The sequence below is a fragment of the Hesperophylax consimilis genome, chromosome 30 (genome assembly GCF_061612785.1).
Source record: "Hesperophylax consimilis isolate HC1 chromosome 30, BYU_Hcon_1.0, whole genome shotgun sequence".
Taxonomy (NCBI): Eukaryota; Metazoa; Arthropoda; class Insecta; order Trichoptera; family Limnephilidae; genus Hesperophylax; species Hesperophylax consimilis.
This window is the reverse complement of record NC_142865.1, coordinates 3803009-3817967: the sequence shown is the minus strand read 5'-3', so window position 1 is coordinate 3817967 and position 14959 is coordinate 3803009. Positions and strand designations below refer to the sequence as shown.

At 36.1% G+C, this 14959-nt stretch overlaps 1 protein-coding gene across 1 annotated transcript in view; it reads left to right on the top strand.

Moving 5' to 3' along the window:
• The window catches only part of LOC149409532 (ryanodine receptor-like), a 45106-nt gene extending 42741 nt beyond the window's left edge, over positions 1 to 2365 (top strand). Inside the window, exons 25-26 of the mRNA XM_089649445.1 lie at positions 267 to 369; positions 1849 to 2365. Of these exons, the coding sequence (XP_089505571.1) occupies positions 267 to 369; positions 1849 to 1952 (207 nt within the window). The 3' untranslated portion in view covers positions 1953 to 2365. The remainder of the gene's footprint in view (positions 1 to 266; positions 370 to 1848) is intronic.
• The last annotated feature ends 12594 nt before the right edge of the window (positions 2366 to 14959 follow it).

Here is a 14959-nt window from a genome sequence, read left to right as displayed (position 1 = left end):
TATTAACCCGTGTCCGTCGGCATAGGTACAATTGTAACTTTTGTGTTTGTAAATTAATAGCAATGTTACATTTGAATTTCTGTAAAACACCTGTCCTAATAGCATAGTATTTTCAAGCCGGTTTTGGAATTAGAACTCTTCCATAATGGTAACTAATATTTTGCTTTACTGTTTTTATCATCCTCTTCTGTACATTATATTAGTATTTATTGACTATTGCACATTCTGCTTTTCCCAAAATAATTTTTGAAAATGTTATGTTTTAGGTTCCTCACGGTTTCGACACGCACGTCCAACGGGAACACAATTTGGCCAATTACATGTTCTTCCTCATGCACCTCATCAACAAGCCCGACACGGAGTACACTGGTGAGTATACTGCGCTAATCATTTACTCGGTGCCTCATCGCACTCCTTACGAGCTATTCCAGTTAACCCATTTAATTGAAACGGCTGTTTGGTGACTAGATCCGAATAACCAGGTACTCCTCCACGTTCCCCTACCCACTACCTTCAGCCTCACACCATACTTCGATTGGGGATGCCATAGTCTCACTGGAGTAGCGGGGACTCTTGTGCGGTATTCAAAAATAAAAATAAATCCCTCAGGCTCCTGGCATATTCTGTCAGAAGTTCAGAGTATTTCCGCTTTGCTGTAAAATCCAAATTAATGGAATATTTCTGAATGTATCCGAAAATTACAAACAATTTTATAAAGATGTTGAAATATGCTTTCAAGTTTTATTATTGAAAATAAATATAGATAGTTTTTTAAACATTAAAATTTTTATTGCAAACATCTAAAGTTAGTAAAAATAATTGAATTTTCATAAATTTTTCTTAAATCATATTCGTAATCTTTGGTTTAATAGATTAGATGTGCACAATTTAATTATTCTGTGGTCAACTTCTAGATTTAAATATAAAGCATGGTGTTTTCTCTTTCTAGCACCATTTAGATCATATTTCTAACCATGAAAGTAAGTGAGACACAACGATTTCTATGAGACCCATATGAACTATTCCCAAGAGCGAACATTTGGGATTGCCAGAATTTTTAAACAGCATGCGCTTTTATGCATCGTCAGCTATAAAATTTCAATTGTAAAGAATGATAATTATTTTGCCAAGTGTAACAACAAAAAGCATTATTTTCATAATACACATTGTCCGTAATCTCGTAGTACAAGCGGGAAACTGGTAAATCTAAATAGGTAGCATTGCAAATGGGTCGATGCCAAAAAAAACATGGTTGACGTTGCATCTCGGTCATTTAGCTGTTTAGATGATCTGATGATAAACCACGGGAGTTTGTAGAAAGCAGAGTACGTTAGTTTGAGATCAAAAATGATACCAAGATCTTTATACACCCAGCCGGTTATATGGCCAAGACCCAAGGACAGACCCTAAATAAAGAAACTTATACTAACTGCGGTAAATGTACGAACATGAATTACCAAGTAAATTTTAATGATGTGTAGAATATAAGAATTATCTCTGATACTTTCGAAGGTAAATGGTTAAAAGATAAGATAAAAAGCAGACATACCCTTTTACGTTCGGCATAATCATCCTATCTCATTCATACGCGAATGTCTCTTTCATACCTTTAGACATATTATGTTCATTACACTAATTTACTGGGACACCATTTCGTTTAATTGAGACAAATTCCCATCTTTAAGTCCATGCAATACGTCTCGCTAAACAAAATTTTGTTAAGAAAGGCGGGCGTGCGATACGTAGAGGTAATGAATCTACGCCCACGCCGGCTTATCACCATCCGCCGACATTTGTCAACGTACAGAACTTTATTATACTTACAATTGTTTTTTTTTTCAATTTCAGGTCAGGAGACTTTCGTTTGGAACATGTACCAGCAGAGATGTTGGGACTTTTTCCCCGTGGGAGATTGCTTCAGGAAACAGTATGAAGACGTCATGGGAGAATAACTTACAAATAATATTTATCTATGTACTATTATACTTTAGCAATAATTTTGCATTTTCACTGATTTATTCATAAATACCTGTGTAAAAGTGCCCAACTTTGGTCCTTGAGTGGGTAACCTTGTCACATGGAAAAAAAAGGAAAAATAAAACTATATTATTTATTAGGTACATTACTAGCGCAGACCTGTGAAAAATCACAGGATTTTATATAATGTGTGAAGCCAAAAGTATGTATTTATAAAACATTTGCCTAAAAGTCGTGTATTTACTACTATAAAAGAATAATTATTAGAGACAATCGGAATTCAACTGTTAAAATGAACACCATTAGTAAACTTTAAAAATCAGATTTAGATCTGTCAAAAATTTTAACAAAATAAATACCGAATAAACATTTCAAATATAGAATTACTTAGGGTTAATTATTAATTTTCTTGTCTTTCGAAAATTATCTTTTCATTCAACTTCAATAGTTTTATGCATTATGCAAGAATACTTAAGTATATTTCACATTACGCATGCATTCACCGACAACCGAAATTAGTATACTTAGTATTATTTTGGTTCATTACTGTCATGCAAAATGCATATTTAAATAAAATATGAAATTTAAAGGACAAAAGGTATACGGTGATATTTTTTTTTTCGTTGATTTTTTTCAAATTGAGCAAGGTTACCTCTTGAGTTTTTAGTTAGGCACTTTTACGGAACTGCTGATAGCTACATTGTAACATCTCCCTCCCTCTCGTTAACGATGCTTGTATCAAAAAGAGATGTTACAGCAGAGCTCTCAATGGCAAGCCTGTATCATATTGTCCCAAATATAATGCATATCACAGGTCTAAATCTAAAAAAATCTATCAACAGTTCGTCAAACTTCAAAGTTATGTTGGATACAGCATATAGTGCATTTGGACGTGATTTATAGCTAAATCGAATGCTCAGTTTTATTGGCAACACCGGCCGTAAGATACAGCCACCAAAAATCATAATCTAGCGACAAAATACGACGATTGGGGAATATTTATAAAATTTGGGATTAAAATTTTTCATACTCATTTTAAAATAATTTCTAGTTGAAAATTATTTTCATTTTAATTAAGAATTGCTCAAGTCTTTTAAGCGAATACTAAACATTGGAGTTTAGAATTTTCGTTAATTTTGCTAAGATGATTTTTTTTTAAATTGTTATTCGAAAATAATATTATCAAGAATTATTTAACATTTTTTGTGTTTTTTTTTTATCGCAACTAGAAACACATATTTTACAAAATTCTAAAAGAGTTTTAGGTAGAAAAAAAATGCTCCAAAGTGTAAAATCTTATATTAACAAATTTGATTTTTTTTCGATATGCATCCCAAAAATATGAAACAAATATGGGATTATATATACATATTATGTATTTTTGTATATATCGAATTCAGAACAAATTTACGTTAATCTATAAATATTTTTTAATTTTTTTTTGATATTCCTAATATTTTGAAATCTATGAGTATTAAATTATTTATGTGTACAATACGGCAATTAGCTGTTGGATTTCTGTACATTGAATTTGTTTAAATAAATAATATACCTAATGAATAAATTATAAAAAAACAATTTTGTCTTTTTTTTATATTAGCGTAACCCGTGGAAAATCACTGGATATTATGTTGGTAAAAACTCTCCAGATTTCATTTTTTTAGCTTTAATCTAACTAACCATCACTCCGTTTCGCTGCAGGGGTAGGCAGAGAGGACGAACCGCCGTAATTCGGTCTTGGCACACACTCCTTGCCTTATTCACATTCATACATAGTCTTCTATTATTCTGGCCCTTGACATGGCCCGACTCAAGTATCTGATTCACTTGGTCGTGCCATGTCAGCCTCGGGCGTCCCCGACTTCTGCTAACATTCACATTTGCATCGTACATTCTCTTTACACTCCTTTCTTTGCTCATTCGCTCTACATGCCCAAACCATCTAAGCATCCTTTTCTTGATCTTACTCATTAAACTTACATCAGCCTTGCACTCTTTGCGGATCTCCACATTTCTCACACGATTGTACATGGTTTTACCACACATACGCCTCAGGGATCTCATCTCTACAGCATTCAGTCTACTTTCATCCTTTTTCTGCTAGTTCCATGCCTCACTTCCATACATCAGAGTAGGTACCAGCACTCCATTTTGGACTGCTAACTTCGCTTCTTTGTTGTGCCAGAAAATCAACTTCCAAAAGGCTGTGTAAAATTCTGCACCCAAACTGTTCATATTTCAGCTTTAAAATGCTAGTTTGTCTCGATTCTCGATGATTGATTGCCAAAAAGATTTTAACTTTCAATTTGCTCCCATACACGTGTAAAAGATTCTCTCAGTATCGCCCTGATATATTCAGAAGTGAAACGTCGCTTGAAATAAATGGCTTTGGCCGTGTTTGGTGAACTTAGAAATCTTTGTTCTGGGGATCTGTGGTGTGTAGAATAATGGTCTAAAGTGGAATCAATAAAAAAATCTTTCATGTACTTAAGTTTTGTTCTAATGTTACATATAAGATTTGTAACAAGGTGTGTGTACATCACTTTACTTACATCGCATCTATGGTCTTGGTGTGTGGGACCTTTAAGTACCTACACATTGTCATTTTGCTATTGGTCAAATTGACAGCCCTGGAATTCTGACTTGGAGATTTACCAAACCTGAGGGAGCAAGGATCTGTGATTTGCATTGGAAGCAGTCGCGATTCTTTGATCACCAGCCCAGGCCTGCGATTCTGGAGTTAAACGATCAATCGTTTTCGTATGCGCCGTCTTCGAGTGAAAAACTACTAGTCGTCGCGACTAACTTTTTCGAATGTTTCAATTTTACGTATTCTTGAGCGTCGAACGGTCGAAGTTGGTAGAAGAGATGATTATATTGGCACCCCTGTGAATATTGTCTATGTTCCTGATGTTTTGGGATTTCTATGGTGTGACTGTCAAACAGACAACAGTTATTCGTTATTCAAAATTGCTCAACATGGTGAATTGTAGCCAACATTACTGGTAAATTAGCCATTGTAAAATTGTAATAGGATTGTATAACTTTATAAACCTCTTTGCGGGTCCGAACGTTCGCGCGGTAAAACAAAAATTGACAGCTAGACTAGATTTTGACAGCCAATTCCATAGAAATGCCAACAACCCACCACTCGCTGCCCTGTTTCTACTGGTTATACCCAGTAGTTGTTGTGTGGAATGACTTTTGACGTTTGGCGTCGAAGTATGTACCTTCGACCAATTTCGGGAATAGCAACGACGACCAACGTACGTACTTTCGATGGCGATTACGAGCGCCCTCGATTCACGAATAGAGCCCCAGAGCAGCGGGCATTCCTCTTGGCTGAGGTTCGACGAACACATTCGCCACTCCTGAGTGAGCATCAGCTTTGCATATGGAGCATTGACCATTGGATTGATGGAATCGGATGGCATCTGCCGATCCTGATTGGTTAAGAGGTACCCTTTTGGAGACCAGCAGCGTGAGGCTGTTTTGCATTATTTTTTGGATAAATTATAAACTGGGTGTTGCTGTGAAGAACCGGAATCCACTACTTCGCATCAAAAACGAACTGGTATCACACCTTCATTTTACCTATGCAAGCCCTGCGCCCGACAGATTATAGAGTAGGATGCTATTTAATTTCTTTTTTTGTGGTAATACATTTTTAGTATTCTTAAATATTTTTTATTTCTATAATAAACCCATCCTTACTTTTATTTGTTGCCACTTAATCCCACGGTAACACTAAGAATAATGATCTAATATGGAATCAATAAGAAAATCTCAGTAAAGTGGCATTTGTGAAAAAAATTATCATACTCACGGACAAAAAGCATGGCATGGGTTTGGACGTTGAATGCTGTTTTCTCAGGATCTATGGCACCAAACGGATTGAAATTTCAGATACGTACTTGTAATAATTTATTTATTTATTTTACGCCTGTTAAAGCTTTTACATACATATATAACAATATTTAAGAAATTATACTCGTAAACAGTGCAGGAAATGACTGTTTAAAACACATATATAAAAAAAATATTGTTGAATTTGATCCACACAGTATGTAGGTACAAAGTATAAATATAAAAAATCCAAAATAATTTTTTTCTTTCAGCCGACAAAATACTGTTAACGTGCAAAATTCTGTAATACTGTCAATTTAAATAGTTTTATCGAAATGTTCCCCTACTTGATGAAAAAAACTTCAATAAGGTATGCTTATATAATAAAATTGATGTACTAAATATTGGTACGTAATACAGTCACCTTACATTAAAAAGGATGGTCACTGTAACCCCACTCTACTCATGCCAGATGGCCGCGGCGTGTTCAGTGCACGTGACAGACCACCCACAGTGACGGCTCGGACAAGCTTGTCGCAACCCGCCGCGCTCGTGAGTCCAAACTCGACCCCGGTTGCATCAACAGTGTCCCTCGCGGAGCAAACTGCAACGCTCGCAAACATGGCGCGCAAATTACGTAATATTATCGACACGTCAACTCAAACCTTACTCAATGGAGTCTCGCTTCCGGTAAATTCCTAGTGCGTCACAACACCAAATCTACCGCTGCTTCCCTCGGAAGCGCGGGCTATTTCCAGCTCGTCACGTCACGCCAACCCCTCATCAGAACCCGGAAACCAGTAAGCTTCTTCGGCATACCCTTTTATTGTGTTCAAATCGTTAACTTCATGTAAAATCTCCGTTTCACCCGGTCGTCCTAGAGAGAGAGTAGAGATTACAATTCAACCCTGTGTTTCTTTAGAAGATGTTAAATATACTTGTGCCTTGTACTCATGTGTTATTATTGTGTTGGCCTTTCCAATCTCCTGACCGATGGACGAAGTAATGATTTAAGAAGTTCCCCACCCCTGATTGAATTCGAGTTTCATCTGCTTACCCTTTCACTGAGCTAACCAATTTATAACCCTGGTTCGACTCCAGGTGTTGGGTTCAAACCAAAACATAGCAATATATCAACAACATCGGAGTATTTGTTTCCTAGCTGTTGAATCCGTCGCATAGGAGTGTAATATTGGGATGTTGATATAGAATTGCTACAATAATATGGTAGGTACTGTCTTGTAACCGACCTTCTTGGAGTATGAAAAGAGATTGCATATAATAAATCAGGGGTATCAAACGTTGAATTAATGATTTTATACAAACAGGTTAAATCGGAAATGATTCTACAATCAGAAGTGGAATCAATGTTTGGGGATCTGGTGAGAGGCACAGAAATGAGAGACGTTGTGAGAGTCACCGTGTTTATTTGTGAGTCAGGTAGCCGTGATGAGAGTGGACGTAGGACAGATGTAGTATTCTCCGGATGCAGGCTGTGATGGCTGGTTAAGCGCGGGTCAGTGAGTCGACGCCGGGCGCTGGTGACTCGTTGACTGTCAGGCACTGGCGATCTTGGGAATCAGTACTCCAGTGCTGACGGGAAGGCCGAAGGTGCGGTGGACCTTGTAGGCGGTTGAGCGGGAGCTGCGTAGACCAGTGAGGATGCTGCGTGTCCTCGTGGTGGTCATGGTGCGTGGATGAAGCGCTGGTCAGAGGCGCTGGAACCAGGGCGCTGTAATCCGTTGTAGCGATGGCCAGGGACGGTGGCCAAGGCGCTAGGATGATGTCCCGATGGAGTCCATAGTTGAAACCGGGCGGAGCCGGGAATATTGTCCTTCGCGCAAAGGTGCGCGGATTATCACTCGCGAGACTTGCAAACTGACGGCTGATTGATGACTGCTCGCTGCGTCGGGCTTATTTATACTGTACAGCTGACGGCAACAGTAGGTAGGTGGAATTGCAAATAAATCGGAGCCACTCGCTCAGTCTGGGCCTTTCGGGAACTTTCGGCGGCGTCGCAATTACGCATAGGCGATCGGCTAGAACCTTCTAGTGAGTTGGCGTAATGTGCCAGACCGACTTGCAATCGTATTGTCGTAGGTAGGTCGCTTTGTTTACGATCTAGCTGACAGTAGTAACTCGCAAGTAGATACTCGTAGAAAGGTAGGTTGTGTTGTTTACGTTTTGGTTCGCGGTATTAATTTGCAAGTACCTAAGTAGATCGAGCTGTTTACTATTAATGGGTTAGTCTGGATTCTTCTCTTGACGCCACAAATGTCAACATCAGCATAGGAGTGGCATTTGTGTAAAAATCATCACGTCTACGTTTCATAGGTGGCTTTAGCTTCGTTCACCATGAGCTTCCATAGCAGGCCATGCGAACTCTGTGCACGGCTGCGTGGTTGTGACGTTAGAGCAGACATGGGGAACCTTTCCTAAGTCTGGGGCCAAATGATAATTCTGTCTCAGAGTCAAATTATTAAACATTATAAAGTAATATTCAATTAAATGAAAGACGTTGCTACTTCATACATTTTTTTTTAAATAATGAAAGACATAATATTAATATTATATACTGATTACAAAATTACTTAAATTACGAGATATTTTATTTTCATTTTTTTTTTGATTTTTTTCATATTTGGCGTTGACATTACTTAAGGATAATCGTATAGAATTTTATAAATTTTCATCTGTTATCCTCAGTTGAATTTTCGATTTAGTGTCTTTGATCCTTGAAAAAACTGTTCACACGTATATGTGCTGCCAAAAAGACAAATGATTTTTCTTGCAAATGTATATTTTATATATTTTTCCTCCACCAAGTATAATTTATACAACAGTATATTTATGTGTTCTATAATGATTTATGCTATTAAAAAGTTATTGAACGTATAATAAATTCTCTGCACATTATCTATTTATAATGGACTGAAGGATTCGGGTAGACGAGAGACGACCAATTATCTCCAAACTGTTTGGAAAAATAATACAAAAATGGAAACCATTGAGGGAGGAATGTTTTCAATTCTGGAGACCAGCGAGCAGGTAACGGAAGAGGCGAAACCCCAATGGCTGTTAAGTTGTCTATTGGCTCAGTGGGATCATTATCATTTCTTATGTTAGACCAATATCTTGGCACATCAGACTCATCATTTGCAAATAATAATGTTACCTTTTCCAAGTAGAATTTCCTCAGATCGCTTAGTTCATCCCATTTATCGATGCCATCTATAATAAGACAGCTGGTATAAGGGTACATTTCATCTTTAAGGTAGAATTCCGACGTGCTATCGTGAAGCGTCGTCTTAGAGACGCTACCGGTCTTAAAAATAGCAAATACATTTGCGATTATATCTGACCATTTGACGTATGTTTCGGTACTTGCAAGGCACTGACCGTGCTTGGCCATGTCTCTGATCTGCCAGATTCCATTTCCCACTTCAATGACTACAGATATACCTTTGCACACTATCGCAAGTATAATAAGTTTGTTTCCTACCCATGAAGGAAATGGGGTTACCATCGTCATTAATGACATATTCTGTAAATACCTGGCAGCACTATCAATTTTCTCCCTGAAATTAACAAAAGCATTAGCTTCCGTTCCAATCATCTCTATTTTATGTGTAGCGTAGCAACCGTGTTTTGGAAGAAGCAAATAGGATGCCACCCAAGTGTTTTCTGCAACGTAGCATGACCAATTTTGGTAATCTCGGCCCTTGTGATCTACATAAGTGCTTCTCCAAAGTTCTGATAATTCCTCGCTCTCCTTAACCTTGACTCTGAACAGCGGGACTACGTATTGGGAGTTCCGGTCACTAAAGACATAAACAAAGGCAAAGCCAACATGGATAGCGGTTTTATCCTTGGGTACTCTACGGAGAAGCTTATATAAGACATCCCTAACAACAGCAATTTGTTCTGGGGAGAGACCCATATCCGGTTCCTCATCCCTCGGTACCCAAAACAAAGCAACCGCTATCTTCTGGACCAGCAAATCATATTGAGACGGCAGTTGAAACTCGTCCCATATTCTGTTGCCAAAGTGCCTTTGTAAGATCGATTGCTGCTTGTTAGCACTCTTATACCAGGAAGAGTAAATAATTTCTTTTTTTGCCATTATGAACTAATGCAAGACTCAAGTTTGCTTTTTTCGCAAGTCGTTCGGCGTGCGTGGTGCTGGTTTTGTGATGCGTGGTGCGTGGTCTATATCGTCTGTGCCGTCCGTCCGTCTAAACTCTGAAAAAAGTTTTAACAAAATCTGTAAACACACATATACATAAAAGATTTGACATTATTCTCATATAGTTTCTTGGAGGCGACGAATGCCGTATAGTAATTAACATTTATTTCGTTGTTCAAAATCTTCTTTTAGATTGTTTTTTATGCTTGTAAATATAAAGAAGAGCAATATTATTGGCTTCGTCGTTAGAGTTACTTGACATTATATTAATTCCACGGCTGCATGTGAAAAAATTATCAAGTTCAGTATTACAAATAATTATAAGCAATAATTAGTCGCCTGAAATATCAATACAAATTGAAAATATCTCCTGAATAAAAATAAATGCCGCCAACGGGAATTGAACCCGTACCTTCTGATGTCCGGTCAGGTGCTCTGTATCCACTGAGCTATGTCGGCTTATTTCCAACCCGCCAAATGATTCAATATGTACTACATAGTACCTCAATCAACAATTACTGCTTATTATATTTTTTCCACCTGTAAACTGTGAATTATACTAATATAATAATTGGTCATAAGAATAGAAATTATTATTAAAAACCAATGATTTCAATCACACATGACAAACCAACACAGTCATTTGCGTGGAAATTGACATAGTAGCGAATGCTCGTGGGTCTGAAAATTGAAATATTGCGAGACATTTGATTGTACAAGAACAAGATTGTACACAAACAGTGTTTTTTTGTTTGTTTTTGTAGTGTAAGGTAGTTTACATATAATCCAATGCATAGAAATTTGTTTATTTATTTAAATATAAATGGCACAATATGTGCCATTAACATAAATATAAAATTAAAAAGTATAAAGTATACAGCATAAAGTTTAAAGTATAATATACGGTATAAAGTGTAAGGTTAATATAAAGTTAAGTATTAAGAATAAATTATAAAAAACAAGTACAAAAGGTAAGAAAAAAAATATATTGTTAATAATGACTTAAAAGAATTATTTTCCAACTATGCCAAAGATAAAAAACATGAATGATTATCAATTATCAAGGTAACGATAATGTGGACAATAATGTATGCTTATTATCTATTGATACTTGCAGACAATAAATAAATAATGCATCTTTTATGTGATAACAGACTTTCGTGATCAATTTCAGAGAATTTATTTTCTAATCTATGCAAGCAATATATTATTGAATTTCTTTCTGCATTAGTGGCAAGATTGTTGCAATAAAAAGGTGAAATGAGTCGAGTTGGTCTACTATGTACATGGTAATTTATCAACGAATCTATTTCAGTGGAGTCAAATCAGTTATTGTTGATTTTAAATAAAAATATTAAATCATTAAGTATTTGATTATAGTCGTAGAGATTGTAATAGAGAATCATAATTAATGACATCCGCGGGAATTCCTAATTTATATAGGTAATAGGCAGCACTTTTTTTAGCGTAGAGAGTGTGGTGAACCCATTGCTTAGGGAGTGGAAACGCGACCTGCAATAGCCATCCCAAGCAAAGGTGCAACTACCATGCTCAGGGCTGAACGGTACTGATGAACAGTGTCACGAATTATTGTTCATTAGTGTATTTAGATCTTACCCCATGGAATGGAGAGATGAACTGAGGCCTTCGAGGAAATGGTGGAGAGGTGGAGGGAGATTCCTCGAGCGACTGCCACTGAGAGAGATAAGGTGATCTCTCTGTCAAAGGACGTTAAAAAACGATGTATCAGGATGAAACTCAGTGGAGCTGTAAGGAGGAAATGGAAAAGGGAGAAGCAGGGGTCCGACTGGGGCTCTCAGCCAGGGGTACAGGAGACCGGAGGGGTAAAATCGGGGACCCCTGGAGGCAACTGAGAAAGGACTGCTGGAGAAAACCAGGGATAACTAGGGACTTCAAAAGTTAGCTGGGGACAACCAGAGACCACGAAGAGTAGTCCAGCCGGGATAATCAAACCCGGGACAGACTGGAAGCAAATGCCAATCTGTTCCAAACAATGTTCTAGTATATACGCTTCACCTCTAGCACAAGCCGCCTCTGGTTCTAGTTGGTATGTTGAAGGTGATCAGTGACTCAATAAATCAGGGCTGTCTATAATTCCATTAACAATTTTTAAATTTAAATATTGGAATATTGATGTATGTAATTACTAAATAATTTTTTTTTTTTTTTTTCTCCAATGTTGAAGTATAAAAATGATTTTTGTAAAACTTACGGTTGCATTTGAAAATCCGGCGAACGATCCGTTATAAAATAATAATTTGTAAACCATATGCATCAGCGCAGAAAACAACACCCGTATAGAAAATGCCACAAATGATAAAGAAAATATTGACAAAAAATATATACAGGTCATAAAATATTATATGTAGATAATACTGTATAATCAGATCAGTGATTCACAACATAGGGCCAAAATCATTAATAATTTTTTTTTTTTTTCTTAAAAAAAAGGCAAACATTCTCAGGTTACAAATAACCTGACAATATTTTAAAATCCCCTACTACCACCACAGTAAGTGGAAAATGTTGCTTATGTTGCGATGGAGGACTTAGCCAGCCGAGGAATTGAACACACTACGCCCGGGTGGGACCCAAACGCGATGTCAACTCAGCCACTGACCGGTTGCTGAGATTAATATTCGATTTCTAAGTGACTATGGCATGTCTAATAAGAGAGGAAGGAGAGAAAAACCAAAATAAATTACTAACTTGATGAGTAAAATATTTAATTATTTAAGACAATATTAGCGAATCTCGTACGAAAATTTAAAAATAAAAAGATTCAGTCGCATTTAGGAAATGTACCCAGGATGGGACTAAATGGCACTGAATTTTTTTCTAGTCCAAACTTTCGTTTGAGAGTCGCTAAAATAGTCTTCAAAGATTAAAAATAAATTATCTTTTTCTAAGAAAATTATTATTATCAGTTAAATAATTTGCATAGTAACATTGCTTGTTTATAAGGCTTATATGTGATGCATGATTAAGCCATTGAATATTATATATCTGAATTATCAATCAATTATTTTTTAAAACGCAACAGATAGTAATGTAAAAAGGTAAATTAAAAAATATGGGAGCACTAGATTTTTTTTAATCACAAATTACAACAAACAAAAAAGTAGGTCTAGAAGTTATAAATAATAAACAATTTTTTTTCCTACATGCAAAAATCGATTTTAATACTTGTGCACAAAGGAACTGTATAATATTAGAAAACTAATATATATATTCTTAAGAATCAGAAATTTTTTGTCAATAAAAAACCTATATTTAATATACTACGCTTTGGTTCAATCAACTTTACAATATGCCATCATTAGTTGGGGATCCGCATATAAAACTAACCTCCTTTCAATAAAAGTCGTGCAGAGAATAATTATTCAAATCATATTTAAAAAACCTTCGGATTACCCAACAGACCGCTTATTCGAAGAATTTCAAATACCTCCTTTTAAAGATCTGTACATTAAAAATTCATTAATTCAAATGATAAAAGAAAAAGAAAAGTACCAATTTCTAACTGAAAACTGCACTCGACTTAAATACATTTTTCCATGTCCAAAATTAAACACTTCCTTTGCACAAAATTACTATACATACCAAGGAAGAACCTTTTTCAATCAACTCCCTGAGGAAATTAGAATCATAATCATTGAACATTTTGAAAAAATACTTTATAGATAAATTATCAAAAAAATGAATAATAAATATTCTACTTAAGAAGCAACTTCTTCTCCAAATATAGTATACATATTAATAAAAAAATAATAATAATAATTGTCTTTATCCCAGAAACTAATAACATCATGTTTTTATTTATATATTATAGCTACTAGTAGTACATTTTACTTACAATATTTTTTTCCTACTTCTCTTGATTCTATATGTATATCTACAATAATATAATGTACACTCCCCTTCCAACGGAAGAGTAGTATTAAATATTGTCATTGTAAATTGTAAACCTTATTACTTACATGTACTTTTTCCTTTAATAAATAAAAAAAATATATGTACATATGCAAATATTTCTTTATAAAATACTTTTTATTTGATGTATGCAGCTTCTCTAACGGCTTTGGAATAAATTGTCTACGATTATTCAGCGTGTCATTTTTTCTCAAGATCGCGGACGTCACCACAGTTTACTGGTTAATTTATGCACAGAAAATATCAAATTGTTACTATTCTTTTTGTAATGCGGTCGGTAGCTTGGGATCAATTTCGGCACCGGTGCGTAGTCGGGATACACGCCAAACGCGCGCCCAACATTTGTACACGGTTGACATTTGTCACATGAGAACGGGTCGCTTCTACGATTCGTTCTTAGGTTCAACAGCTCGGCTGTGGAACGAACTGCCGGCCTCCGTGTTTCCTCCCTCCTACAACATGGGACTCTTCAAGACCCATGTTCACTCCTTCCTCTCCACAAAAAGACCCTCCACACAGCATCCCCAAAGATGACATAGGCCCTGAGGGAAATTATTTTCTTCAGGGCCTCCTGTGTGGAGTTAATATACAAAAAAAAATTTTTTAAATACTCGAATGTCTCTTTCATACCTTTAGACATATTATGTTCATTACACTAATTTACTGGGACAACATTTCGTTTAATTGAGACAAATTCCCATCTTGAAGTCCATGCAATACGTCTCGTTAAACAAAATTTTGTTAAGAAAGGCGGGCGTGCGATACGGAGAGGGAATGAATTTTCGCTACAGATCTTTATTGTACATATGTATAATTGTTTTTTTTTTCACTTTCAGGTCAGGAGACTTTCGTTTGGAACATGTACCAGCAGAGATGTTGGGACTTTTTCCCCGTGGGAGATTGCTTCAGGAAACAGTATGAAGACGTCATGGGAGAATAACTTACAAATAATATTTATCTATGTACTATTATACTTTAGCAATAATTTTGCATTTT